The sequence below is a fragment of the Piliocolobus tephrosceles genome, chromosome 1, assembly GCF_002776525.5.
Source record: "Piliocolobus tephrosceles isolate RC106 chromosome 1, ASM277652v3, whole genome shotgun sequence".
In the NCBI taxonomy this organism is placed as follows: Eukaryota; Metazoa; Chordata; class Mammalia; order Primates; family Cercopithecidae; genus Piliocolobus; species Piliocolobus tephrosceles.
In genome coordinates, this window is record NC_045434.1 from 167,980,553 (window position 1) to 168,008,389 (window position 27,837).

At 49.3% G+C, this 27,837-nt stretch overlaps 2 protein-coding genes across 8 annotated transcripts in view; one reads left to right on the forward strand and one right to left on the reverse strand.

Moving 5' to 3' along the window:
* Positions 1 to 7,169: 7,169 nt before the first annotated feature.
* Positions 7,170 to 24,105, reverse strand: MRPL37 (mitochondrial ribosomal protein L37). Its single transcript, XM_023187870.2, has 7 exons — positions 23,664 to 24,105; positions 19,065 to 19,248; positions 18,856 to 18,971; positions 14,282 to 14,467; positions 12,861 to 13,018; positions 9,193 to 9,396; positions 7,170 to 7,382 (listed from the first exon to the last, which is right to left on the reverse strand). Exons 1-7 carry the CDS (start codon positions 24,007 to 24,009, stop codon positions 7,305 to 7,307), a joined length of 1,272 nt encoding a protein of 423 aa, XP_023043638.1. The 5' UTR covers positions 24,010 to 24,105; the 3' UTR covers positions 7,170 to 7,304.
* Positions 24,106 to 24,213: 108 nt separating this feature from the next.
* LOC111523377 (NADH-cytochrome b5 reductase-like) overlaps positions 24,214 to 27,837 on the forward strand; it is a 30,713-nt gene continuing 27,089 nt past the window's right edge. For 3 of the 7 annotated variants that reach the window (XM_023187925.2, XM_023187914.2, XM_023187936.2), the window contains exon 1: positions 24,234 to 24,276. The gene's annotated coding sequence lies outside the window, so the exon portion shown is untranslated. Of the gene's footprint in view, positions 24,277 to 27,837 lie in introns of all 7 variants that reach the window. The other 4 variants (XM_023187965.2, XM_023187980.2, XM_023187947.2 and 1 more) reach the window with 3 other exon arrangements.

The window sequence follows — 27,837 nt, forward strand, 5'->3', positions numbered from 1 at the left end:
ATACATTGTAGTTTGTGTACGATATATGTTGATAACGTTTTATTAAAGGGACATCTTTTTTCCGCAGCCCTTCCTGACATGTTTGGGGAACGTGGGTTGGAGTTTATTACACTGATTACAAAATGCAAGGTGACTTGTTGGGCACAGTTTTTGTTCCTGGTGCATAACAAGATGTTTTGTGTTTGAGGCGTCTGCCTTCTTTTCCTGGGCCTGCGAGTTCTGTGTTCTTGTGGAGTCACGATGGCCTCGGAGGAAGGTGGGTTGGGAGGGAGGTATCCGTCTTACTTTAAATATTTGGGGGCCTTCTAAAAGCCATTTTCCATTTGTCTTGCAAACACATTTTGGTTCACTGAAATGTTTATTTTTCTGGAAGTAGAAAAAGGTTCCTGGTGCCCCCTCTTGTCTATGGGGAGTCGCTGTCAGCCAGGAGGACCACAGCCACTCCCTGCTTTCTCCCCTCAGGTGGGACTGGCTTCACCCCAGGCCCCCAACCTCAAGTGCCTGCTGTTTGCGACTGGGAAGGCACAGGGAGGTTGATACATACATATATATATATACATATATATATTTTTTTTTTTTTTTTTTTTTTTTTACCTAAACCTCCAAGGCACTGGGAGCCCTTGAAGGGTTTTGAGAGTAGTGCAGTCTACTTAGTAAATTTTGGAAAGTGTATGCTGGTGGCATCCTGGGAGATGAATCAGGTGGGGCCGGCAGGATATGGAGAGCCATTCCCAGACGACACTGAGCCAAGAAATGCTGAGTGCTAGGGTGCGGTAAGCCGCTATGGATGCTGACTTGCATGACTAGAAAGAACTTTCTTCTTCCCTGGAGCTCTGGGGACCTCATTCTAGGTTTGCAGCAGGAGTGGATGCCTGGGTGGGTAGGAGACAGAGGGTCCAAGCAAAGGGTAGGCTTAGCCCATGTTTATAAGGCCCTTAGGGGACCAGATAGCAAATTCCCAGGTTTAAATCTTGCCTTTGCTGCAACTTGCTGTGTGGCCGTGGGCAAATTAGTTGATATTACTGTTCTCAGTTCCCTCATCTGCAAAATGGGGGCTGACGGGCTGGTTGCCTCATGGGCTGTGAGGAGGTTAGCACCGTGAAGTGCTCAGAACAGTGCCGGGCACGGACTAAGAGCAGCATGTGTTTGCTGGAAGTGATGATGTTACTCATGTGGGGAAAGTCCAAATGGGTGTGTTGAGGAGTAGCTGGGAGGATCTAGAATGGATTCCATCTGGTCCTTCCCTCTTCACCTTGGAACAAGGTTTCCTAGGCTTTTGCTCAGCACGGACACCTCTGAACTATTGGAAAAACATCTCCATTGGAGAGATGAAGAGATTGAGGCTGTGACCTGTATCAATGGTGCTGACCCAGGGCTGGGGAAAGGAGGTTGGGAGGATGGGATATCCATCTAATACCTGTGCTCCTTGGAGCAGGAGTCAGGCACAGACAAGAGCCATGGGTTTGGGGTGCCTAGCTGGAGGAAGGCAGGTCATGGGGCCCAGCCTGGGGGAGCACCTGCTGTGTGCTGTGCTACCCCTCAGCAGCCCTGCAGTTGCCTTCACAACACAAATGGCCAGGGTGCAGGTTAGTTTGGCCTTCCTCAGGGGCAGATCTCTAAGCAAAGAACTGGTTCTTGTTCACTAAGCATTTTCATCACTGCCTGGGGCCAGACCAGAGCTCTGCATGAGCCAGTGGAAAGATACGGAAATGAGCAGAAGAAAAGGGAGCATCATGCCAGTTCTTCCACAAAAAAAGGGCTTCAGGCCATCACTGAGAGGTGCCCGAGTCAGGGGCCGGACCACAGCTTTCCTGCTGGAGTCATCGCTGTCCGCAGGCACTCGATTCTAGGGGTTGGCCAGTCTGGGGGGCCAGAGCTAGGACCGGGCCTCAGACAGGGGACCCCTCACCTGCCTCCCTGCTGGGCATCCCCACTGCCCCCTATCCCAGAGCCAGGAAAGAAGAAACTTAAGGCAAGTCACTGACACCAGCAGCAGCACAGCCACTAAGGTGCTAGGCCAGAGCAGGGCTCCAGCTGGGGGTAAGGCTGCTAAGTCTGGCTCCCTAATGACCTGAGCAATCCCCCGCCCCAGTCTCTGCTGTCCTACGAAGTGGTGCACCAGCTGTGTTCCCAAATTCCACAGACTCCAGGAGACTGAGCCCAGAACATACCCGGGGTGCCCCAGAGGGCTCTGGCCCTGAACTGAAGGGAGCTGGGCGTTTTGGAGTTAAGGCCATGGGGCTCCCCTGGACTTGGGCAGAGTGGCTGGGCAGGGTGGGGGTTACAGGCAGAAGAGCCTTGCTCTGCTCAGCCCTGGGCTCACTGGGTATAAGCATTGGGGGCTTGGAGTTGGGGCTGGGGGTTGGAAATAAAAGACCAACAAGGGTGGGTGCTGGAAGACAGAGGTTCTGGTCTATCCTCCTCTCTATTCCCAGGGCGCCTGCGGAGCCACAGAACCTGGCATCTGGTTTCTGGAATTCAGCCATGCCCTTGATTTCCTGCCTCTATGTCAGCCCTCCAATGCCACAAAGACCATCTCACTTTTGAGCCTCCGTAGACTTCCTTCTTTCCATCCATCCACTCATGTGTTTGCTGAGCACTCCTTTTATGCCAGGGGTTGTTCTGGCACTGGGGAAACAGTAGTGAACAGATAAGGACGGACGGAGATGCCGTTTGTGGAGGTGGGGCAGGCTGCGGGAAGAGCTCTGTTCTGGTGAGTTAAATTTGAGATGCTGATTTGATACCCAGTAAAGACATCAAGTAGGCAGGTCTGAACTAGAGGCATACCGTGGGAGTTGTTGCCATTTAGAGGGTCTTTAAAGCCATAAGACTGGCTGAAATCATCTAGGGAATGAATGGAGAAGAGGCTGAAGGACTGGGCCCTGAGCTCTGGGGAATCGGAGGGACCCACAAAGGTGGCAGAGCAGTGAGAAGACCAGGAGAGTGAGAAGAGCGAGATGCCCTGGTGACCACGAGAAGAAAAGGGGTGCAGAAAGGAGAGGGCTTCTTGCTAGTGGGGAACCCAGGTGGCCACGCGAACCGTGACTCTGGGACCAAGTCCACGCTCCTCACAGCTTCCAGGCAGCTGCAGGGCATGGAAGGGCCATGAGCACTCCTGCTTTTCCTTGTCCCTCAGCACTTCACCTCTGACTTTGCGGTACTCTGTGGTTGTCTGCCCAGCCAGGGCCTTTGTTCCTGCCAGCCCTTCCTCCTTCCCACTTGCCCTTTGGAACCTAGCTCAGGTGGCCCCTCCTCCTGGAAGCCTTCTGGGCTGGGATAGGTCTCTCCCTGGGTCCCCACAGCCTAGTTCAGTGTATGCCTCGCCCATCAGGCTGGGAGCTCCTCTAAGGCAGGGACCATGTACAAGCCCTCTTTGTCCCCAAAATTGCCAGCACAGGTCCTGGTGCCCAGTAGGTGCATGATGAGTGCTCTTGGAATAACGATGTTGTTGAGTAGTCGCCCCAGAATGTGCTCAGTGGCACCCCTCCCTATGGCATGCTGTCACCTGTGGGTGGGTAGGTGCCCAGGTGTGGGGAACAAGGTGGCCTTTGTGGGTACCTGCTACTGCCAATCCAAAGGAGACTACTCTGGCCGTCTCCATGCAGTACCCCAGGAGCTCCCGGAGGGCGGGGACCACGTCTCCCTCATTGTGTAACTGTCGCTCCCAGCACAACACCTGGCGCACAGTAGGTGCTTATTAAATAGGCTGCCCCTAGAGGAGGTCTATGGTGAGGGACCCCAGGGCTCAATCTCCAGTCTGGACCTATTCTGGGGTTCCATCACTGGCCTAGCTGGGGAGGAGGAGACCCATGGGTCTCACGTGCACACGTGTGTGTGGGCACATGTCTGGGTGTGTGGTGTGTGTGGGTGGAAGTGTGACTGTGGGCATGGGTGGGAGTGTGGTGTGCGTGCATACATGTGTGCGCACGTGTGCATGTGTGTGAGAGTGAGCATGGCAGGGGCCATGTTGCTCTGATAGGCTGGCCTCTGAGGGACGGAGGTCCCGCCCTGGGCAGCAAGCCCACTCCCCAGATGTAGTCTTTGGCTATGAGGAGATGTATTCTGAGGGGAGAGGGTCCCTGGGCCGGGGGGTCTTCCAGCAGTGAAGCAGGTAGGCCTTATGGATCATGGACATCCGAGTGTCCATGTTAAAGACGGGCAGTCAGAGACACTTGGGTCACCTGCATGCTTTCTGAGACTTTCACCCACAGCAAATAAAGGAACCAGGGAGATACTGTCTAAAGTCCAAGAGGAACCTGTCCTGCTCCTTCCCAGAGCCCTGTGAGTTGTCACAGAGCCTCTGCCAAACACTTGCCCTGGGTCCAGCCTGAGCCAGCCTTGGGAGAAAACAGAGAGCAGCCTAAAGTGAGGTCCCCTCAAGCAAGCTCACCTTTCCACTAGGCTTCTGAGAACTCCAAACCCATTGACTTGAAACCTCCCTGTCGAATGGAATCTATTTGATCCAAAGGTGGGGAAACCTGGAAGGGAGGTGCCATATCCCCATTTTGCCAGCGAGGAAGCTGAGGATCTGACAGGGCAGCTGGAATACAGGACGGGAAAAATGGCTCTCCCCCGGCCAAATTAGAATTCCCTTGCCACTGAAGCTTGCTGGAAATGAACTGAAGAATTTTTGAATGGATCAACCAGGCACTTAAATACATGAGACAGTGAAAAATATGTTCACAATGGGAATGTCACCATTTTACTTCCAAAAGTCTGTTGCTGGAAGTTCCTATCGTGGGGTTGCACTATCCAGCATGACCCGGTGCAGCACTCTCCCTGCATGCTCCTGCTCCTTCACCAGCTCACTGGCTGGGGAGCCTGCACTGGGCTGGAGGCTGGCTGAGGCCCTCAAGTTCTGCTGCATCACTTCCTCTCCTGCATTGAATGAGGGACTGGGGACGAGGCTGATAGACATTTGGGATTTGGAGAAGCAAGGACCTGTCTGTGGAGGGGGCAGCTGTCAAGACACAGGAGCTTCCCAGCTCTTCACACTACATCATGTGGTCTCTAAGCCTGTTTCCCTATCTCTATGGGGACAATTAAAAAACCGCCAGTCCTGCCTGCCCCACTTTGCAGATCAGCTGCACTTTGCAGCTCCCTTGACACAAAAGTGCAGTTGGGCTCCAGGCTCCACAACTTAGCACTAAGGCCGGCATCCGAGCTGTCCTCATTCAGGGTGGGTTGGGAGGACAGGATGCCCAGACCTGCCCTGCAACCCTGGCCCGCTTCCAGGCAGTCCTCAAGCTACAAGGTCATCTGCTGACGGTTCGCTTACTCAGAGCCTCCATCCTGCTCGCTCAGGGCTCAAGTTCATCTCACCCTCCCTCCCCTCCAAGCAGTCTCCAGGGGCTTCAGCCTGCTCAGGATCACGCCAAGCCATCACCACCACTTGCCCCAGGATCACTGCAGTGGCCTCCAGCTGGACTCCCTACCACCATCCCGCCGGCTCCTCCTCTGTACTCCCAACGGAGTGTTCTTTAAAAAAAAAAAAGCTTTGACTCAGCAATTCCACTGCTAGGAACTTACCCAATGGCTCTGCTGGCAAAAGTACTCTAAGATACATGAACGAGGATGCTCACTGCAGCATTATTTCTAATGACAACTGGAAACAACCTGGACCGTCATCAACAGATACTAATATAGCTGCTCAAAAGAATGAAGAGATCCTATGTGGTGATGTGGCAAGAGCCTACGATCCGGAGACATCAGGTAAAAAAGGAAGGGGGAACAGGCTGTAAATAGGATGACTCTTCAATCATGTACATACCTGTGTTCTTATGATACATACACATTTTCACCAAAAGCATGGAAGAAACTTGAAGCTCTGTTATCCTTAGGGAAAAGGACTAGCTAGGGACCGCCTTGAGTGGATCGACTTATTTTTCCCTGAACTCTGAACTTTTATCATTTATGTATAATTGTTTTCTGTCTGCAAAATAAAAAGTAAAATGGGCAGCAGGGCTGAGAGTCCCCGGAGCCCAAGGTCAGCTGCTCTGGAAGGTGAGGTGCTTGGTGTTCAGGCCCCTCCCAAGCTGGCCACTCCAGCCCCAGCCAAGCCTCCGGCCTCCCCACTTCCAGTCACTCCCCGTCCCCATGGTCCTCTGTGCCTTGATGCTTTTCCTGGTAATCCCTCAAGCCTAAAAAAAGTAAGCTGTCAAGTGGAAAGAGCCCAAGCCTGGGAGGCAGACACAGGCTGGACACCACTTTGCCACTGCCTAGCTGAGAGCTCCTCCAGCTGCCGGAAGTTCCCACACTAACTGCTCTCAGCAGTCCCTCAGCAGGAATTACAGCCCAACAAAGCCACCTCGCCCAAGGTCCCACCCGCTGTCGGGAAGCAGCACATATCCAATGGCTGGTGCCAGCTCAGGGGTGTTTGTAGAAGGCTCAACTCCCTTGCCTGTGGCTCCAGAGTGCCCATGAACTGGGTGAGGCCTCAGATGCAGCCACACTGAGCTTGGGCCCACTACCCCCACCTGCTGCTGCCTTCACTCTCCACAGGTTCTGTTCCTAAAGGTTCTCCCCAGATAAAAATCTCTGTGTTTTCTCGGGAAGCTGACCTATAGCACCAGCTGGGTGACCTTGGGCAAATACCTTAAATTATCCGTGTTTTCTCCTTAGGGGCCAGAACAGTGCATAGCACATGCTAGGCATGCAATATTTTTCTTGAATATGGAAATGACATTTACCTTGTAAGGGGTGTGTGGAGATTAAAGATGCTGTGTATCAGGTGCTTGGCATGGCAGCAGTGTCTGGCACGGATTAGGACTTGACATTATTTGGACAAACAGAGGCCAGCTGAACCAGGGGTGTACTCACCCCATTAACCAGGATACAAGGGAGAAATCTACCATAAATATTCTAGCGAGATTTTCTGCAGTCATTGTGGAATGTGTCCACAATTTAAATAATGCTGTAAGAACCTAGTGACCATCAGCGTATCTGCCATGTGGCAGACACTACACACACATAACCCGGAGTCTTCAACACCAGGTAAGTCACATTAGCCCCAGGTTTCAGATGAAGAAATGGAAACAGATGAAGATGCTTATCTAAGATCACAACATGGGTCAAGGGCAGAGCTGGGCTTCAGCTGGGGCAGGTCAGGCTCCAGGGCTTGGACTTGTGTGGGGGCCCTTCCCGATGGCACCCTCATACCAAACACAGGCTTCAGTGCAACGCAAGGGCTCTTTATTGTCAGCAAGAGTAGCAGGCCAAACGGGCACTGAGGCTCCACGGGCCCCAGGCCCTCTTCTGTGGAAGAGAGGCAAGGGGGGGTTTCAGGATTCAGAGGGGTCCTCAGCTCACACAGCACCGTGCAAATAAAGAGCTAAAAACTTTCTGAATGTCTCTGGCTTGAAATCAACTGGCCCAACAGGTTCCTGGAAAGAACACAGTCCATTAGGACCCTGCTACTAGGTTTAACGACAGCAATTAAAACAAAGATTGGATTGAAGTAAATCTTCAGTGCCTGGACAGCAACTTTCTTTTTCTAACATCGTCTCTCTCTCGGACTAAGAAGGGGTGTTGAGGACAGGAAGCATTCCCAGCCCCCTTCAGCCAAAACAGCTGTTGACGCTGCTCTGCTCCCGAGGCCCTCTCACTTCAACCACCAGGAGCAAATGGGCTGTTGCCCTCTCTAATCCCAGGGACAATCATCCCTCACCCATTCCACACACATTTATTGGGCACCTGCTTTCTTTCTACTGGGCCTATGTCCTCTGCTGGAGACAGAGACACAGCAGTAACTTGACTCTGGTTCCTGTCCCCAAGGAGCTTATGGTCAGCTGTTCAAATAGTGAGAATGAAAGGAGACAGACCCCACTGCAGAAGTAGGAAAAAGAAGAAAGCAGGGAGAAATGACTAACTCGCCGACATTTATATGTGGAAGGGCGAGCAGAATGGGGCAAAAAGAAAAAGAAAACGAAGGAGACTTCAGAAAGCCCAACACATGCAATAGAAGAAGAAGAAATGAAGGCAGGAAGAGCAAGATCGGGCTGGAGCCCAGGGCGAATGCTGAGGGGTGAAGAGGCAGGAGATGAGGCTGCAGAGGTGAGGAGGAGCTGTCTCCAAACCACAACAGGCCCAGCCCTGAGTCAGTATCCTGGAAGGGAGAGGCTGAGGGAAGAGAACCTGAAAACACAGAGTCAGGAGGGAAAACGTGGCTAAGAGCAGACAGCATGGAGGTGGCTGCTGTGACTCTGCAGGTGAACTGAGGGTATCTGGGGCCAAAGCAAAGGGCACAGACCCGACAGGCATTTCAGGTGGAAACAGCACTGAGCTGCTGGAGAACTAGTTCAAGAACGGACCTGCTGAGAATGTTCAAAGGTTCAGCGACTCCATTTAGCAAGCCCATACTCAGGCCTGTGTGGGACCTAGTTGGTCCCAGAGCAGGCAGTACCCCTACTCCGCTTTCTCAGTCCCTGACCCTGCTATAGGTCTCTCCAGGGTGCATATCACTGCCTGATGCTCTATCAGGAATTTATTTAGATACTGCTACTGCCCACTACACAGAGAGCAGGCCTGGACCCTGTCAGCTGAGCAGTGGGGTGCAGCAGTGATGGTGCCACAGGAGGAACTCCGTATCTGTGGGATGAAACAAATGAATGCATCCCCACAGACCCTGCCCTCAAGGATCTAGGAGCTTGGAGTTCTGTTTGGCGGAAGAAAAAAAACATGTGAAGAGATTCTACGCACAGCAATGTGATCGTGCTGTGATGGGGGAATACGGAGGCCAGGGCAGCCCACCTGAGGCACTTAAGTGAGGGTTGGGATGGGGACGGTGGTGGTCAGAAGTTTCCCAAAATAAGAAACACTTATGCTAAACCTGGAAGGACAAGTGGAGGACAGCCTGACAAAGACTAATGGGGAGGGGAGAAGGCAAGAAGCCTCCTAGATAAAAGGAGCAGCATCTACAAAGGCCAAAGCTAATGAAGCCGCAGAGGACCCTGGGAGCTGCAAGGAACTGGATTGGCTGGAGGGTGCAAAGGGAAGCAGGAGCTGGAGTGGACCGCTGGGCAGGGCCTTAGGTAGGGGCGGGACTGAAGGAGTCCTCCAGGCAGAGATCCTGGGTGGGAAGTTCCCAGGGCCAGGGCTCTACTCACAGAGCACCCCGGCAATCCCACCTGAGGCTCACACCAGGTAGGAGGAGGCAGGGCCCTCCTGGGTCAGGCGGGAGATGGCTCAACTTACCACAACCACTCTCTTTTTGATCACTGGGAGACACCAAAAATGCTGATAGAGGAGCTGGTCTGAGTCCACCCAGGCCAAATTCTTGACACCCTCGTTAGAGGCCAGGTCTGTGGTATTCAGTTGAAACACCAGGAAATGGAAGACACGTCCATCTGTGCCCACACTCTGTACCACCACAGGCTGCTCCAAGACCTTGGCATCATTCTGAGAGGAAAAGGGGAAAAGGAAAACAAATCAGAAGCTGTGCAGTGTAAGGAACAGCACGGCCCAGGCAGCTTCTAGTTCTGCCCTTTACAACGTCCACCTACGTCCACTGAATGGCTTCTCTTTGGGGCAATTAAAATAGAATGAGGAGTTCAGGGCACTGTCCAGGGCTGGGCCTTCCTTCACCCAGGCTGGCTGTGCCTCATGGACCCCAGGGTGCCTGCTCTTCTATTTGAGCACATCAGAGTAATAGTTCCTGCCACTGAGAGGCAATTTCCAGGCAAGCCAGAGTTCAGGCAGGCCAGCTGGGGGGTTAATGACAGAAATCCCTCAAACTCCTGGCGTTACTTGATGAGGACCACAGTGACATCAGCTCTCAAATGTGAATCCGGACGGTCAACGGATAGATGTAATCTCATTCAGTTCTCACTCCATTTGACGGATGAGGAAACTGAGATTCGGTGAGGTAAAGTGACTTGCCTGAAATCACAAAGATGGGTGGTGTAGAACCCAAACAGGCTCATGCCAGACCACACGCTTCCCCCACGTCCCTGCCTTGCTTCTAAGGGCCTGGCAGTCACATTCACTGGGCTTCATGCTTACACTGCAACTCAATATGGGCCATGTTTCTGGAGTATCCATCCAGCCATGCCAGCGTCAGGATTTCACCAGTCAATTCCTGCTACTGATCTCTTTTAGTTACTGCCACTTGGTAATAGGAGTAATACCTAAAATCATTTACTGAAGGCCTCTCAGGTGCCAGGCATCTTGCCAGTTTTACATCAGGTCACCTCTACTCTCATAAAGCTAGAGGTATATTCCCACTAATAGATAAGGAAACTGAGGTTCAGAGGTGGTATAATTTGCTCCAGGTCACCCATGGGGTATGACTTGGGATCAGACTCCATACTATTAAGTCACTGAAAGCCCTGTTGTTCTGGTTTAATCCTGGCGTCCCAGTGTATCTAATAGTGGCACCTCATTATTCTCAGTGGTGTCCCAGTTTGGGAGATAAATCGTATGATGACCTGCTGAGACTTTGCAGCAATCCAGTTTGATGGCTGCTACTCAATGAACGAAGATTCAACAGGCAGGCCCCATGAAGCAGGCCATCCTTGATTCAAAAATGCTGCCTGTGTTCACTCCACTGGGGCTGAATCTGGCATTAGGAATACCTAATGTCAGACCTCAGTGTGGGCCACACTGGGGCTTTTGGCCTTAGAAATACCTGTTCTTAGCTGCATGAAAAATAAATAAAAAGAAAAGTACCGGTAAGTGTTAGCCGAGAATTCTGTATTGACTCTTATCTCCCTCTACAGATCAATAAAACTGCAGGTAGTACATAAATTTCTCAGCAATTTTACCTTTTACATGGAGGCTCTTCCCATAATTGCTCAACTTCACATCCCCAGGAATAATTTGTACCTGGAGGGGCTGAAGGAGGCCTCCGCTCCTACCCAACTGGGTGGTAATTAGTGGTATCATTGCTACCCAGGCTCTGATGGCAGTAGCTGGCACAGAGGCTACACTGAGTGTGCAGGCCTGGGACCAGGGTTGTGACTATCTCTGCCTCCTTCTCCTGCCTGAGTTGGGAGTAGCACATCCTTCAAAACTGGAGAGATCATGGTTCCAAGCTTTGCTTCCCCACTCATTAGCTGTGGGATCTTGGGCAAGTAACCTAACCTTTCGGAGCCTTCAGGAATGGGAATAAGACAATTGTCCTAGGATTGGAAAGACACAAGAAGGTCATATGACGATCTGACGGCTACTTATTTCTTAGCTGTGTGTCCCTGGGCAAGTTCCTTAGCCTCCCTGAGCCTCAGTTTCACCACCTGTAAAATGAAGCTAATGACATCTGCCACATAGGGTTAAAAAACTACAAGGATTAAATAATGCCGTATTCTGAAATTTCAGTTCAGTGGTCTTTTTTTCTTTTCCCTTTGAGGCAGAGTCTCACTCCGTCACCCAGGCTGGAGTGCAGTGGTGCAATCTCAGCTCACTGCACCCTCTGCCTCCTGGGTTAAAGCAATATTCATGCGTCAGCCTCCCGAGTAGCTGGGATTATATGTGCATGCCACCACACCCAGCTAATCTTTGTATTTTTAATAGAGTCGGGGTTTTGCCATGTTGGCCAAGCTGATCTTGAACTCCTGGCCTCAACTAATCCTCCTACCTCAGCCTCCCAAAGTGCTAGGATTACAGGCATGCACCACCACACCCAGCTAATCTTTGCGTTTTTAGTAGAGACGGGGTTTTGCCATGTTGGTCAGGCTAGTCTCCAACTCCTGGCCTCAAGTGATCCTCCCACCTCGGCCTCCCAAAGTGTTGGGATTACAGGCGTAAGCCACTGCACCCGGCCAGTTCAGTGGTTTTTAAACTCGAGCTTGTAGCAGCATCACTGGGGGGCTTATTAAAATGCTGATCGCTGGGCCCCAACCCCAGAGTTTCTGATTCAGCGGGTCTGGGGGTAGGTCTGAGAGTATGCATTTTCAACAAGTTCCCAGATGATGCTCTTGCTGCTAATCCAAGACTATATTTTACAAACAAACCACTGATTTTTTGTTAATAAAAACCCTAAATAAATGTGTGGTATCCAGCAGGCGCTCAGTCTGGGCAAGGCCCATTCCACTCCCTATCCATTTGGCTTACCATGGCTCTACAACTCCCCCTAGGCCAAATAAGATGGGAAACATACTTTTCCTCATTCCTGCTCTAGAAAAGACTCTGGCTCTAACCAAGACCTGGGGGTCCAGCAGTGGCTCTCATGAACTCCCTACCCCAACACCCCAAACCAGGGATCTGGTGTCCCAGGCCTGCTTGAGGGCTACCATACAGCCCTCCCCTCCCTGGAGGCCTCTGCTCCCAGAGCCAGGTTTTTCCCATCTTAGGACAGCTCTCTGTGACAAGTTAGTCTGTATTCCATACCATCTAGGTCCCTAAGACCTCCTCTTAGGATCAGGGGCTACCACCAAGGAGTATCTTGGGTCCCCAGCACCCATCCTGAGTTGGCGGGCAGGGCTTGGCCATCTCTATTGCTCCACTTCCTCCCACCTGTGCTCCACTTCTGCCACTACAAGAACAGAGGCAGCATGCTGCAGCACAAATAACTGAAGACTTCAGACTGGGGCAGACCTACCTGCAGTCCTATCTCCATCACTTAGTGCTGTGTAATGCTGGATAAGCTGCACGGCCTCCCTGTAATTCTATGGCATAGCATGGAAAGTGGGGACTTCAGTAAAACATGTGGGCTACTGTGGTCAAGTGAGCTACTTAGGTGAAGCACAGGCAGTAAGCTCCTAGTGATGTCGGCTCATCTCCACAGGGTGGGCTGAAGTACTCCTCCCTAAAACTCCTCAGTCAAGCAATCAGTTCCCCTACATCCCTTTTCTTCCTCTGAGCAATAACCTTAAGGGAGGAGACCAACACGGCGTACAGCAGCTCAGTGGTCTTCTTCACATACGTACCCCATAGAGGACCCGGGCCTGAGCCAGGGCACTGCCAAAAGCAAACAGGATCATCTTGGCCTGCAGCTGATCTGGCTGAAAGCGGCCCCGTCGTAAATTGGCTTTGTCCAGTAAGTACAGGGTATGGGGATAGGGGTAAGGATAGCCTTCCCGGAATCCTGCAAGAGACACAATTATGTGGAGGGGTGGAAAGGATTCATCAGCCTGCCACAAAGCCTGGGGAAAGTCACCTCGCCTTAGCCCAGGGACAGGTGCTACACAGAGACTTAACAAAGGTGGATACTATCACTATAGCTCAGGGGCTGGCAAACTTCAGCTTGCTGGCCAAATCTGGCCTGCTGCCTATTTTTGTAAATAACATTTTAAACCACACTCACTCATTTACGTATGACTATTGGGTAGCTGTGACAGAGACCATATGTGGCCTATAAAACCTAAAATATTTACTATTTGGCGCTTCACAGAAAATGCCTGCCAACCTGTTATAGGTGCTTCTTGCAAGCTAGTTCTAACACCACACCTTTCTCTCTCATTCTGGCACACAGATGACAGTGATGTTAGGAGAAGGAGAACTTGAAATCTGTGGTAATTATTAAAAAGAAAACAAGTCGGCTGGGCGTGGTGGCTCACACCTGTAATCCCAGTACTTTGGGAGGCCGAGATGGGTGGATCATGAGGTCAGGAGATCAAGACCATCCTGGTTAACACGGTGAAAACCCATTTCTACTAAACAATACAAGAAATTAGCCGGGCGTGGTGATGGGTGCCTGTAGTCCCAGCTACTCATGAGGCTGAGGCAGGAGAATGGTGTGAACCCGGGAGGCGGAGCTTGCAGTGAGCCGAGATTGCACCACTGCACTCCAGCCTGGGTGACAGACTGAGACCCTGTCTCAGGAAAAAAAAAAAAAAAAAAAAGAGGCTGGGAAAATAATGTAGGCTCTGAAAAGCCTAGAGGAGGCATGGCTCTGCTGCATGTTTGGTCCTTCAATGTCCATGGAGCTTTCTCAGTCCTTAAAGGGGGTTGGCCAGAGTTTACAAGGTAAACAGAAAGTGGGTGCCTTCATGGGACCTATGAATAAATAAAAAGCCTTGGTCAAAAACCCCTCAAATGCCTAATGATACAGTTTGTTGAAGAAAAAAAAAAAGCCCCTCAAGCCATTCTGATGTAACAGAGTTACTTCTCCAAGGTAAAAAGTAAAGTTAGCCTTTGAGCAAATCACTTAACCTCCCTGAGTTGCAGTTTCTTTGCCTACGAAATAGAGACAATAGTACTTGTCTCATGGGGCCACATGGATCCTAGGAGATAGGTAATACACACGAGGTGCCTAGCACCTAGCAAGTTCTTAGTATATCCTTTCCCTCCAGAAAAAGCATGTCCTTCTCCTCCACACTGCCTAAAAGTCCAAGACATTGATCCTCACCTGTGTCATCTTTCACGTCATAAACATTGCATTCATGAAGATCGATGATAGGTGATATGGGGTAGAAGGTCTCTAGAACATGGTTCTTAGTAGCTTCAACCTCCTCTGTGGAGGCGATGGTGGGCAAAGGATCCTTAGTGCTCAGTCGGGCTCCACCAGAACCACGGACTTGAAGGAGAAGAGACTCTAAAAGGGAGAAAAATGGTTACTCTAACCTGGTACTAACGACTTTCGCAGCTGGGCACAGTAGCGCATGCCTATAATCCCAGTACTTTGGGAGGCCAAGGCAGGTGGATCATTTGAAGCCAGGAGTTCTGAGTCAGCCTGGGCAACACGATGAAGCCCTGTCTCTACGAAAAAATACAAAAAATTGGCCAGGCACGGTGGCTCACGCCTGTAATCCCAGCACTTTGGGAGGTCAATGCGGGCGGATCACGAGGTCAGGAGATTGAGACCATCCTGGCTAACACAGTGAAACCCTGTCTCTACCAAAAATACAAAAACTTAGCTGGGCGTGGTGGCGGGCGCCTGTAGTTCCAGCTACTCAGGAGGCTGAGGCAGGAGAATGGCATATACCCAGGAGACAAAGCTTGCAGTGAGCCAAGATCATGCCACTGCACTCCAGGCTGGGTGACAGAGGGAGACTCTGTTTCAAAAAAAAAAAAAAAGTTAGCCAGGAGTGGTGGTGCACACCAGTAATCCCAGTTACTGCTGAAGCACGAGAATTGCTTGAACCTGGGAGACAGAGGTTGCAGTGAGCCAAGATCACGCTATTCCACTCCAGCCTGGGTAACAGAGTGAATCTCTGTCTCAAAAAACTTAAAAAATAATAATAATAATAATTAAAGACTTTTTCAATTCTGCAAAGTCTAAAGCCTTCATCCTCCCATGTGCCTCAAGTCATTTATAGCATTTCTAGACCATCAGCCTAATCACAGAACACATAACTAAGTTAGGATGTTAATCCTGGGATCCTTAAGAGGGGATGAACCAATGCATTCTTCTTCCTGTGTCCCCTTCCCAATAAACCCTGAGGGCTGATGGTCTCTGGGGAGCGAAGCCTGCACCATCCAGATCTTCCTGAGCACCTGCTCTAACCTGGGTACCCAGAGATGCGTGAGAGTTACTCTCTCCTCTCAAGGAGCCCACCAGGTAGTGAGTGCCGCAGTGAAGAGGATGAAACATATTCAAAAATTGTACAGGTGGGGAAAACTGAACTTCTCTGGGAATGGGAAGCCCCCTGAAAGCAGCAATGCCTTAAAATGACATCTGGAAGGACAGGTAAGGGCAGAGATTCTCAACTGCAGCACTATTCACATTTGGATCAGATAATTCTTTGGTGGAGTAGGGGGAGGGAATGTCCTGTGTACTGTGGGATGTTTAGCAGCATCCTGGCTTCTACTTACTAGATGCCATTTGAACTCCCTCCCCATCCCATCTCCCCACACCCCATCCATACCGTATCAAAGATGTCTCTACACACTGCCAAATGTCCTCCAGAGGGAAAAGCTGTCCCTAGTTGAAAGCTACTAAGTAAAAGCTTGCCAGGCAAAGAGAGGGGGAAAAGCACTCTAGTCAAGGAGGAATAATGTGCAAAGGCACAGGTGCAGGCAACTCTGTGGCAGAATTTAGGGAGAGAAATCCAGGTGACTAGAGTAGGATACAGCAGGGAAGGAGTGATGGAGAGACAGAGGAGCACTAAGACTAGAGGTAGTCTTACCTTTTTTTTTTTTTTTAACTGAGACGGAGTCTCACTCTGTCCCCCGGCTGGAGTGCAGTGGCGCAATATAGGCTCACTGCAAGCTCCGCCTCCCAGGATCATGCCATTCTCCTGCCTCAGCCTCCTGAGTAGCTGGGACTACAGACGCCCGACACCATGCCCAGCTAATTTTTTGTATTTTTAGTAGAGACGGGGTTTCACCGTGGTCTTGATCTCCTGACCTTGTGATCCGCCTGCCTCAGCCTCCCAAAGTGCTGGGATTACAGGTGTGAGCCACCGTGCCCGGCCTTTTTTTTTTTTTAAGACGTAGTCTTGCTCTGTCGCCCAGGCTGGAGTGCAGTGGCGCAATGTTGGCTCACTGCAAGCTCTGTCTTCCAGGTTCACGCCATTCTCCCGCCTCAGCCTCCCCAGTAGCTGGGAATACAGGCGCCCGCCACCCACACCCAGCTAATTTTTTGTTTTTGTATTTTTAGTAGAGATGGGTCTTCACCATGTTAGCCAGGATGGTCTCAATATCCTGACCTCGTGATCCACCCGCCTCGACCTCTCAAAGTGCTGGGATTACATGCATGAGCCACCGCACTCAGCCAAGGCAGAGGAGATTCTTAAACTTAGGAAAGGGGCCAGATTGTCCTTAACAACTGAGAGTGAGAAAACCCTGGCCAAAGAGCCTCACTGAAGTCAGATTAGCATATATGCTATATGCAGACATAGGTAGCAAGAGGAAAACAAACTCACATCTGACTCATCAGCAAGTCAGCCATTGTGAACATGCATAGACACCCTTCACACAGGTCCCCACAGGAGGTCACATGCTACCACCAGACAAAATGTGCCTGGAAAAACACCTTGAGAATGGCCTCCTGAGGAGTGTCCACCGAGGCAAATCTTTCTCAGAAGGTGCTTGGGTTTTCAGAAACAGCCACAGTGAGATGGTAATGGATCAAGGCCAGTTTTCTTGTATGTCTAAAAATTGGGTTTGGTCAACAGCACTGTCATTAGTTAGCATGTGGCCTCCCTTACTGGATGGTAAGAAAGGGATACTACCTCTGTGGGTGGATAAACTCTGATCTGTCACACCTCGAGAATAGTTTTCTAAAGCATTTCCTGTTTCCTCACATATAATCTGCAAGAAAAATAAACGTGCATGGACCTCTCCTAACCTTGGGTTTTCGATTTTCCCCACAGACCACTCTTGTGTGGTTTCTGATTCAATTCCCTCCATATCCCTCCTCCAGTGACAGCGCCAAATGGGGTAGTTTAATTAGAGGTAATACTTGATGATGGGCCAAGTACTCCTCTATTAATGAGGTTCACTAATTTCCTTAGTGGTGTCATTACCTCTGCAAAGCTGACTCTTTGCCAGGAAGTCTATACACAAATCCTGACCAAGCAGATGTCCTGAAATCCCAAATCATTCCATAGCTGGTTTCCCTGCTCCAGGATTCCACCAGTTAGAACACCTGTGTTCTCTGAACATCCCTGCCTGAAACACCAACAGTAGGTATATGCATTTACGCATCCCTTCAGTCAGCACCTGCTGTGTACCATGAACTGTTAGACACTGGACAACGTGAGTAAGATATGGTCCCAGCCATCAGGAGTTCCGTTTAGTGGGGTAGATAGAACTGACGGTAGATACTGACAGTACAGTGTAATCTGTGCTATGATGGCAGAATGGGCATAAGGGACACAGAGGAGGAACAGATACCCCCGCCTGGATTCACAGAGAAGGGGGGCTTGAGTGAAGTCTTGCAGATAAGGAGAATTTGGTTAAATGAAGAAAGCAGAGGGCCAGGCGCGGTGGATCGCCTCAGGTCAGGAGTTCAAGACCAGCCCGGCCAACATAGTGAAACCCCATCTCTACTAAAAATACAAAAAAAAAAAAAAAATTAGCTAGGCATGTTGGGCGGGTGCCTGTAATCCCAGCTACTCGAGAAGCTGAGGCAGGAGAATCGCTTGAACCCAGGAGATGGAGGTTGCAGTGAGCTGAGATCACGCCATTGCACTCCAGCCTGGGCAACAAGAATGAAATTCCACCTGGAAAAAAAAAAAAAAAAAGAAAAGAAAAGAAAGCAGAAAAGAGTATTCCAGGCGGGAAGCAGTGGCTCATGTCTGTAATCCCAGCACTTTAGGAGGCCAAGACGGGCGGATCACTTGAGGCCAGGAGTTTGAGACCAGCCTGGCCAACATGGTGAAACCCCATCTCCACTAAAAATACAAAAACTAGCTGGGTGTGGTGGCATACGCCTGTAATCCCAGTTACTCAGGAGGCTGAGGCACAAGAATTGCCTGAACCTGGGAGGCAGAGGTTGCAGTGAGCTGAGATCGCGCCACTGTACTTCAGCCTGGGCAGGGAAGGAGTGATGGAGAGACAGAGGAGCACTAAGAACAGTGAAGGATCTGAAACGGGCAGGGACATAAAGACTTGCACTTTAGAAAGATCACTCTAGCAGGCCATGCTGAAAATGGATTTGGAAGACCAGAGAGGTGTAACTGAGGTAAGAAGACTATTGCAATAGAATATGAGCATCGTGAGGGCGGAGGCTACATGTGCTTTATTATAAATTTCCTTACCTTCAGCATTTAGGGACTTCCCAAGCACATCCTAAGCACTCAATAGATATGGCTGACTGTTAATGGTTGAATGAATGTCTTAGAAAGCGATTAAAAACAAAAATGGTTGGGCTATGGCTAATGATACTAAGGGTGTGTCTGAGCCTACAAAATAAGACCACGAAGAACAGGAGTGAGGATAGGTATTTGGGGGCAGGGGGATGGGAGCTGGTGGTGGGGCTAAGAGTAGAAAGGCAAGAAAACAGACCAAGGCTTTCTGGTGTACAAGATGACCAACCTCGGTTCCAGGTAGCAGAAAACGTGGAGTTTTGGACACAGATCCGCCTGGCCAGAGAAGGATGCTTGAGAATCTGAGATTTACACAGCTGTATTAGATTGTCCACGATGACCGGGCTTGAAGACAAAAAGAGACATGTGGGGACTTAAAGCAACAGGTCGACTCAAAGATCCATTAGTAGGAAATCTTCTTTACTTGGGGGAACTTACCAGTAGGTCTCTCTCTTGGGGATTTCCTCAGTGGTGTGCCAGAGACGGGCATGCGAGATCACATTCAGAACACGCTCGTCTTGGTTCTCTATGTGGTTCCTTGGATCATCAACAAGGCTAAGCACTTTCTCGGGAAGGCCTTCTATTAACTTGGTCTTGGTGAGCCAGAGGGCCTGCTTTACACCTTTGAGGTAATCAGCCACAAAAAAAAAAAAAAAAGAAAGAAAACAATTCGGGAAGAGATGCTTACACCTGCCACGTAGCATCTTAGTAAAAAGGCTGCCTCAAGTGAGAAACTGGATTTGTTCTGTGACGCCTGAGGGGATAGAACCAAAAGTGAAGAGCAGAAGCTAAGAAAGTCAGATTTCAACTCACCTTCAGGAATGACCATCTACTTCAGGATGATTAATAGGTGACTGAGGGGGTAAGCGCCTGCCACTAGAGGAATTCAAACAGTGGCTAAGACAGCTGAGATAATATGGCTGAATGCTGCAAGCAGTGGATAGACCCTAGGCTATGGGACTAAACTGATGGATGCCAACCTTTCATTTAAGATCCTTTCTAGTAACTCACACCCCAGCCCTGACTACCAAATATAGCCTGTGTCTACCAAATATACTTCATTTATCAGGCGTGGGTCCAGGCATAAGCCCATGCTGCCTTCTCAGGGGAAAGCAACCTTTGGAAATAACTGAGAATAACTTTCAGATTTTCATGAATACTTTAAGAAGCTGAACCTCTCTGGCCTTAGTATAGAAAAGTTGGGTTTTTCCTGGATACAGAACTGTTTCGTCTTTTTTTTTTTTTTTTTTTTTTTGAGACGAAGTCTCACTCTGTCGCCCAGGCTGGAGTGCAGCAGCATGATCTCGGCTCACCGCAACCTCCGTCTCCTGGGTTCAAGCGATTCTCCTGCCTCAGCTTCTCAAGTAGCTGTGATTACAAGCATGCACCACAGCACCTAGCTAATTTTTGTATTTTTAGCACAGACAGGGTTTCACCATGTTGGCCAAACTGTTCTCAAACTCCTGACCTGAAGTGATCTGCCCACCTAGGCCTCCCAAAGTGTTGCGATTACAGGCGTTAGCCACTGTGCCTGGCCTGTTTTGTCTTATACACATGGTGAACTGTGTAACTGAAAATATTTTTCTCCATACCAGAGGTCAACAAACATTTTCTCAAAGGGTCAAATAGTAAATATTTTCAGCTTCTTGGCCACAGTCTCTCTCACAACTACTCACTCTGCTACAGCACAAAAGCAACAATAGGGAATAATTAACAAGTGTGCATGGTTTTGTTTCAATAATACTTCATTTATAAAAACAAGCAGCTGACCTAGTTAGCTGACCCTAGCTATGTACCATTTGTTGATTGTTAGCAAGCTCAGAGCCAGGTTTGGGGCTTCCTTTTAAAATGCAGAATCTTAGGCCGGGCATGGTAGCTCACGCCTGTAATTCCAGCACTTTGGGAGGCTGAGGTGGGCAGATCACTTGAGGTCAGGAGTTTGAGATCAGCCTGGCCAACACGGTGAAACCCCATCTCTACTAAAAATACAAAAAAATTAGCTGGCTGTGGTGGTGCTTGCCTGTAGTCCCAGCTACCTGGGAGGCTGAGGCAGCAGAATCACTTGAACCTGGGAGGTAGAGGCTACAATGAGCCAAGATCATGTCACTGCACTCCAGTCTGGGCAACAGAGTAAGACACCACTTCAAAAAAAAAAAAAGGAAATGAAGTAGAACCTCACAGAATGAATTTTTGTTGTATTATCTGTTTTATTTTTCCTTTGTACTGATCCCCTCACCTGTTTTTTAATTTAATCTGGTTGTGTTATAAATAAGCTGCCCAAAATACTTTGCATGAAAAGATGGCATATACGTAGCCAGGCCCAGAGGCTCATGCCTATAATCCCAGTAACTCAGGAGGTGGGAGGATGACTTGAGCCCAGGAGGTCAAGACTGCAGTGAGCTATGATCACACCACTGCACTCCAGGCTGGGTGACAGAGTGAGACCCTGTCTCTAAAATAAATAAATAAATAAAAGATGGTGTATATGTAAACTAAAATAGATTCAATTTAGCCTGACAATCTTTAAACATTAAAGAAACTTAGCTACTCTCGATGGGATGGGCTGTGGTGCCAAGCAAAGACCTCCCTAGCTTCACTTTCCCCAAATTTGGCTTCTCGAGGGGAGAAACATGCATAGACCTAGGTATCTAAGTTCTAGATCAAGTAAACACACCAGTCCTCTATTTTCAAATGAAAAGTCAATACTATATTCTTCTCAGTGATCATGCCCACAAATTAACAGAAAGCTGGTGGCTGCCTTGGTTGGCAGATTACCCATCTCAGCTGGAAGAATACTTCTCTGACTCAAGGTCGTATCTTCATTTGAAAATTGTGTCTGGGCCAGACATGGTGGCTCACACCTATAACCTCAGCACTTTGGGAGGTTGAAGTAGGCAGATTGCTTTGAGACCAGCCTGGCCAACACGGTGTAACCCCATCTCTACAAAAGAAATACAAGAAATTAGCAGGGCGTGATGGCATGTGCCTACAATCCCAGCTACTTAGCAGGCTTAGGTGGGAGGATAGATTAGGCCTGGGAGGTAGAGATTGCAGTGAGATTGCGCCACTGCACTCCAGCCTGAATGACAGAGCAAGACTCTGTCGAAAGAAAAAAAAAGAAAGACAGAGAGACAGAGAGAAAGGAAGGAAGGAAAGAGACAGGCAGACAGACCATGTCTGGAATGGAAGGGAGCTTAAGATACTTTGGGGGAGACACCCTGAGGCAATTTCTCTTGTGGTAATAAATGAAAAGCAGTAAGTACAATGAGACTTTTCACTTTAAGACCTATAAGACATCACACCAGAAATATAAATATAAATGTTTAGAAATGTAACTTTTGGGCAGGGGCAGTGGCTCACACCTATAATCCCAGCACTTTGGGAGGCCGAGGCAGGAGGATCACTTGAGCCCAGGTCTTTGAGACCAGCCTGTGCAACATGGTGAGACCTCCTCTTCACAAATAATTTAAAAACTAGCCGGGAATGGTGGCATGCGCCTGTGGTCCCAGCTACTCAGGAAGCTGAGGTGGGAGATTACTTGAACTTGGGTGGTCAAGGCTGCAGTGAGGCACGATCACGCCACAGTACTCTGGCTTGGGCAACACAGCAAGATGCTGTCTCAAAAAAAAAGTAACTTCTGGATTTTGTGGTGCAGCAGAAAGAACCCTGGACTGGGAGTCAGATAAACTAAGTTTTAGTTCTGACACTGCCACTGTTCCTTAAACTTGAAAATGGATAAAATATTAAGACTTTATGTTTCATTTGCATATGAAAAATAGGTGATAATTAGAGCTGCCATTTACTGAAAGTCACCATCTACCCTGTGCCAGAAGCTTTACCTGCAAGTTAGATGGGATTTTATAAAATGAAAAATGAAACTCAGAGACTAAGGAATTTGCTCACATACCTTGTAAATGACAAGGCTAGGAGGAGAATCTGAGTCTGTCTACCCTAAAGACCATCACCTCTCTCCATTACCCCAAATGGCTTCTCTAGCCCTGTATCTTGCAGAGTTTTATTATAGCCTACAGAACCTCTCTGTGAGTAGCAAAAACATAGGATACACCATACATTTTCGGCCTAGGCAAACGAATGTAATCTTAACGTCTAAAATACTGCTAATGCATTCATCCACTTGGTATTGTTACCTGGGTCACTCAAGGATGCCAAGTCTTATGAGATCCTTCCCAGTACCTTGTAAGGACACTGGAAGTGTTTAAAGGCTGGACAATCAGCTTTCAGGAATGGAATTGAGAAGCTTAAAAGGCTGACAAATTGACTTAAGTTTTTTCAAATCTAGGATTTATTATCTGGCTTAGTCCCCCAATCTTGCCAGATTTGCTTTTTTTTTTTTTTCCCCTAATTACTCCTTGGAAAATACTGTTCCCACTTATCTCAACCATTCTGTTTTCAAGACCTGCCCCATCCCTATCCTGATTTGAGGAAGATGGAAGCATGGGGAAAGGGATAAACAAGCCTCTCCATGGACTCTGGAAAATAATTTCTGGTACTGTTCTAGATAGACAGGCTGGTTTTGGCAAAGTCATTTTGATCCGTCCCTAGTGAGAGTGACAGAGGACTAGACATGGACTTGAGAGGTGACAGTCCTGGAGATTAAACATTCTGCTGTCTCCAGTATAAACTCTCTCCATCTACTTTTAAAATGTACAGTTAATCTCCAGAATGTCAGACCTGGAAAGGTCAATGTGGACTGTCCAGTCAAAACCATTCACAGGAAATAGAGGCCCAGGATGGTCAGCCATTTGCCCAAAGTCAAACAGAGAGAGCCAGGGGTAGGCCTAGAAAGCAGCTCTTTTCACGCTAACACGCAAACTCTCTATTACTCCCGCACAGAGGCCCAGCTCCTTACAACTCAATTCTAACAACTCTCAGAAGATGGGAATCACTACGGCCCCATTTCGCAGATGAAGAAACCAAGACCCACAGAGTTTCAATGTCAAGCCCAAAGCCACAGAGGGTCGGGGTCAGTGCTGGGCAGAGGAATATGGTCCCTTGCCGCCCGTCCTGGGGCCTCACCCTCGAGAAGGCGGCAACGCTGGTGAAAGATATAGCAGGCCTGCTCTTTGTGCAGCGGATGCTCGTGAAGAGGGGGCGAGCGGTAGAACCTTGGGTCCCTGTAGCGCGGGTCCCAGGGCGGAAAGATCGGCCGCGCCAGCCAGGGCACGAAGTGCATCTTCCCTGCAAAGGTGATGGGCTCCAGTCCAGGGATCTCGTACACCCTATCCAGGGGAGGAGGCTCCGGCTTCCGCGTGGAGCGCACGCCCCACTCATACGCCCCGCGTCTCGGGGCCCCGAAGCCCCCAAGGCCGAGCTGTCCGGAGCCAGCCAGCGCCCGCCTTGCGGGCCCGGACGCCAACGCCATACCGATCTGTTCGCCTCAAGACCACCACCTAGACGACACCATCTTGCCGCGCCCAGGGCCTGCTGGGAACGAAAGGGGCTGGGCGCCAAAGCTCGTTTTGGGAATGGCAGCCAATTCAACCAATCACAGTCAGGATATTCTTGTCTTGCACCTGCCCCCAGCCCGTTCTCATTTTTTTATAGGTGATACCTGCTAAGCGCGCCCCGCCTACCCGGAGACAGGGAGGAACCTGGAAAATCTCACGTGAGGAGAAGCTCAAGCGAGTAGGTGAGTGGTCGTGGTGGGTCCAGAATCGCTCCAGGACTTCAAACCTGGACTTAGACAAGGTTGATCGCTTATGAGCAGTTGGAGCTTGGCAAGGCACTTTCCTCTCTGAGTCCCAGTGTCCCTCGCTGTAAAAATAGGGATAGAAATGCCTAAGCTGGCGCACCTGTACAGCGCGCTGCTGCGAGCGCCTCTGTCGCGCTGCCCCTCTCCTGAGCGTGACTGCTCACTGCACACCTCTTCCCCAGCGCCAAAAGCGAGCCACTTTCCTGGCTTTTCCTTTCCCTCTTGATTTCCCAGTTCGCCTCCTAGAAGCAAGGACAAAGCAATGAAGATACGCTTTTGCTCCTTGCTCAACACCTGTCTATCAGCTGCCTGCTGTGTGTCAGGCGCTGTGCTTAGCCCCGGTTGGCATTGGTAAATAAGACAGATGGGAGATGTAGAGCTTACAGTTTAGTGGGAGATGCAGACAGAACGCAGGTAAACAACGCAAACAAATAAGTCAACTGCGATACACACACTCCCTATGACTTTTCCGTGGTTATTTTTCTCTTTAGCATTTCACACTATCGTACCATCTGTTTTCCATCTTGATCTTGCTTAATAACTTTCTCACCCTAAGATATGAGCTCCGTGAGTGCAAGGGTTTCTGTTTCTTCACTGCTATATCCCCAGCACTGAAAACAGTGCCTGGCAGATAGTAAATGTGTTTAGTGAATGTGCCTGTGATAGAAACAAATAGAGTGCCTTATAGAGAATGAGGAGGGGAAGATTCAGGGAGGGCCTCTGAAGGGAGGTGACCTTTAAAACCAAGGCCTGCGGGGTGGGAAAAGTCATCCAGCCTGAGGCAACATGTGTCAAGGCCTGGATTAAAGGTGGTGCCTCTTGAACTGAAAAGATAGAGGCTTAGAGGACGCATGAACCAGCTGTTTAAAATTCCTGACTGATATGGCCAACTTTTCTGCTAATTTTCAAAATAGCAGAGAAGGTGAGACTGTTAAAACATGGAGAAGGCCAAGAGTTATCCTTCACACCTGTAATCCGAACACTTTGGGAGACCTAGGTAGGATGGGCCACTTGAGCCCAGGAGTTTGAGATCAGCCTGGGCAACATGGTGAGACCTCCTCTCTACAAATAATTAAAAAATTAGCCAGGCGTGGTGGCATGCACCTATAGATCTAGGTACTCAGGAGGCTGAGATGAGAGGATCACTTGGGCCTGGGAGATCAAGTCTGCAGTGAGCTGTGATCCTGCCACTGCACCCCAACCTGGGCAACACAGCAAGACCCTGTCTCAAAAAAAAAAAAAAAAAAAGAAAAGAAATCAACATAAAGAGGGGATCAGACCTCATCCACTCATAATGCATACCTGGTCCATAGCATGCAATAAAAATGAATTGGGTTGATGTAACACCGTGTACGTGTAGTCTATGAGGCTCTGTGAAAGTAGGAACAATGACCTGTTTACTTCTGTTGCTTCCCAACACCTAGCACTAATCCTGGCTCCCAGACTGTCTATATAAACTACAGGGAACCTTCCATATGCCAGGCTGTGCTTGGTGGTAGAATACAGAAAGAATAAGACACCATCCTTTTTTTTTTTTTTTTGAAACAGAGTCTTGCTTTGTTGCCCAGGCTGGAGTGAAGTGGTGCAACCTCAGCACACTGCAGCCTCCACCTCCCAGGTTCCAGTGATCCTCCTGCTTCAGCCTCCTGGGTAGCTGGGATTACAGGCATATGCCACCAGGCCCAGCTAATTTTTGTATTTTTAGTAGAGATGGGGTTTCACCATGTTGGCCAGGCTGGCCTCGAACTCCTGACCTCAGGTGATCTGCCTGCCTTGGCCTCCCAAAGTGCTAGAATTGTAGGCGTGGGCCACCGTGCCCAGCCTAAGATACCATCCTTGACCTCAAGGGGGTCCCAGCCTGCTAAACCTTCCTGAAGTCATAAAGCTCATGAGCAGTAGTAAGTTTCCTGAGGCCAAACTCTTTATTCTGTTAAAGAAAGATTCATTGAACACTGACCTTCTAAAACCAGCAATAGTAAGTGGTAAGATAATTTGGGTAAGGTCTGATCAGGAAGAGCTTTGGATTGGATTCTATCCAGTAGTCAAGGCAAAGAGATTGGATTCTATCCAGTAGTCAACGAGCTGTTAAAGGTTGCTAAGCAGGGGACTGGTGGCAGATGCGCTGATGGCTGATGTTAGGGAGAGACTGGAATTACATTCTGTGGGACCACCAGAAGCTCCAATATAAATGGGGGTGGGAAGCAGAAAAAGATCTTACAGGTATGGACTCCTGGGGAGTGATTGGGAACCCAGAAATGAGACTTCCCTGCCCTCTGGCAGACTTGGTGATCTCCTTCTCTGCCCCTTCACAGACTTGGCCACATTTGATCGTAGCACTTTATGCCTGAGTGAAATTAGTGCCATTTGGAGGCCCCAGAGTGCCCATACAATTCGAAGACAGTTTGGTAATAGGACCCTTGCTCTGTGCCAGCCCAGTGCAGGTGCTAGGAATTGGAGATGAAAGTACCCTTTCCTTGCACTTTGGAAGCCTAGTGAGAAAGAGCACCAGTCTGGAGGCCAAAGAGACCCAGGCGTGCAAACTGGCCTTCATACTTTTGGTTTCCTGACCTGGGCCTCAGTTTTCTCCTCTATACAATGAGGAGGAGCATGGCCTACCTACATATGGCTGTTGGGAGGATTGAGTGAGGCATGCAGAGCACTTGGCATAGACTCTGGCCCAGTAAGTGGCATCTTTTATAATGGTTATCATCTGTTTAGTGAATGACTCTCCCATCAGGGCAGGATGAGTGTTTCTCACCTCTGTATCCTGGAGTACCTCATGCCACAGCCCCTGCCTAGTATGTATTTGTGGCAGGAACAAATGAAAAATCAAATGCTGGGAGCTCTCAGAGGTAGTTGGCATTTTAGAGGCATGATGTCTACATCAAATAATGCTCTAGCATCAGACTTCTTCTCAGCTCTGCTCTTAGTACTGAGAGGAAGAAACACTCTCTTTTTTTTTTTTTTTTTGAGATGGAGTTTTGCTCCTGTTGCCCAGGTTGAAGTGCAGTGGTACAATCTCAGCTCACTGCTACCTCCGCCTCCTGGCTTCAAGCGATTCTTCCACCTCAGCCTCCTGAGTAGCTGGGACTACAGGTGCGTGCTGCCATGCCTGACTAATTTTTTGTATTTTTAGTAGAGACGGGGTTTCATCCTGTTGGCCAGGCTGGTCTCAAACTCCTGGCCTCAGGTGATCCGTCCGCCTTCGCCTCCCAAAGTGCAGGGATTATAGGTGTGAGCCACGCGCCCAGCCAAGGCGAACACTCTCTTTTACTTTGATTTGCCTGTGTAATTTTACCTTATTGTTTTAGAGACAGGGTCTTGCTATGTTGCCTAGACTGGACTTAAACTCCTAGCCTCAAGCAATCCTCCTGTCTTGGCCTCTGAAAGTGCTGGGATTACAGGTCTGAGCCACCATGTCCAGCCGCTTGTGGAATTTTAAATGAATAGTTAGCTTGCAGGTGAGATTTCCGTAAAAACTGTGGAGTCTACATGTAA

Excerpts from the sequence above, each read along its gene's own strand:
- MRPL37 (XM_023187870.2), bottom strand. The coding sequence starts at position 24,009 with ATGGCGTTGGCGTCCGGGCCCGCAAGGCGGGCGCTGGCTGGCTCCGGA. Across the intron at positions 19,249-23,663 it reads GCGTTGCCGCCTTCTCGAGG|GTGTAAAGCAGGCCCTCTGG; the intron begins GTGAGGCCCCAG and ends ATTACCTCAAAG. Across the intron at positions 7,383-9,192 it reads TCAAAAAGAGAGTGGTTGTG|GAACCTGTTGGGCCAGTTGA; the intron begins GTAAGTTGAGCC and ends TGTTCTTTCCAG.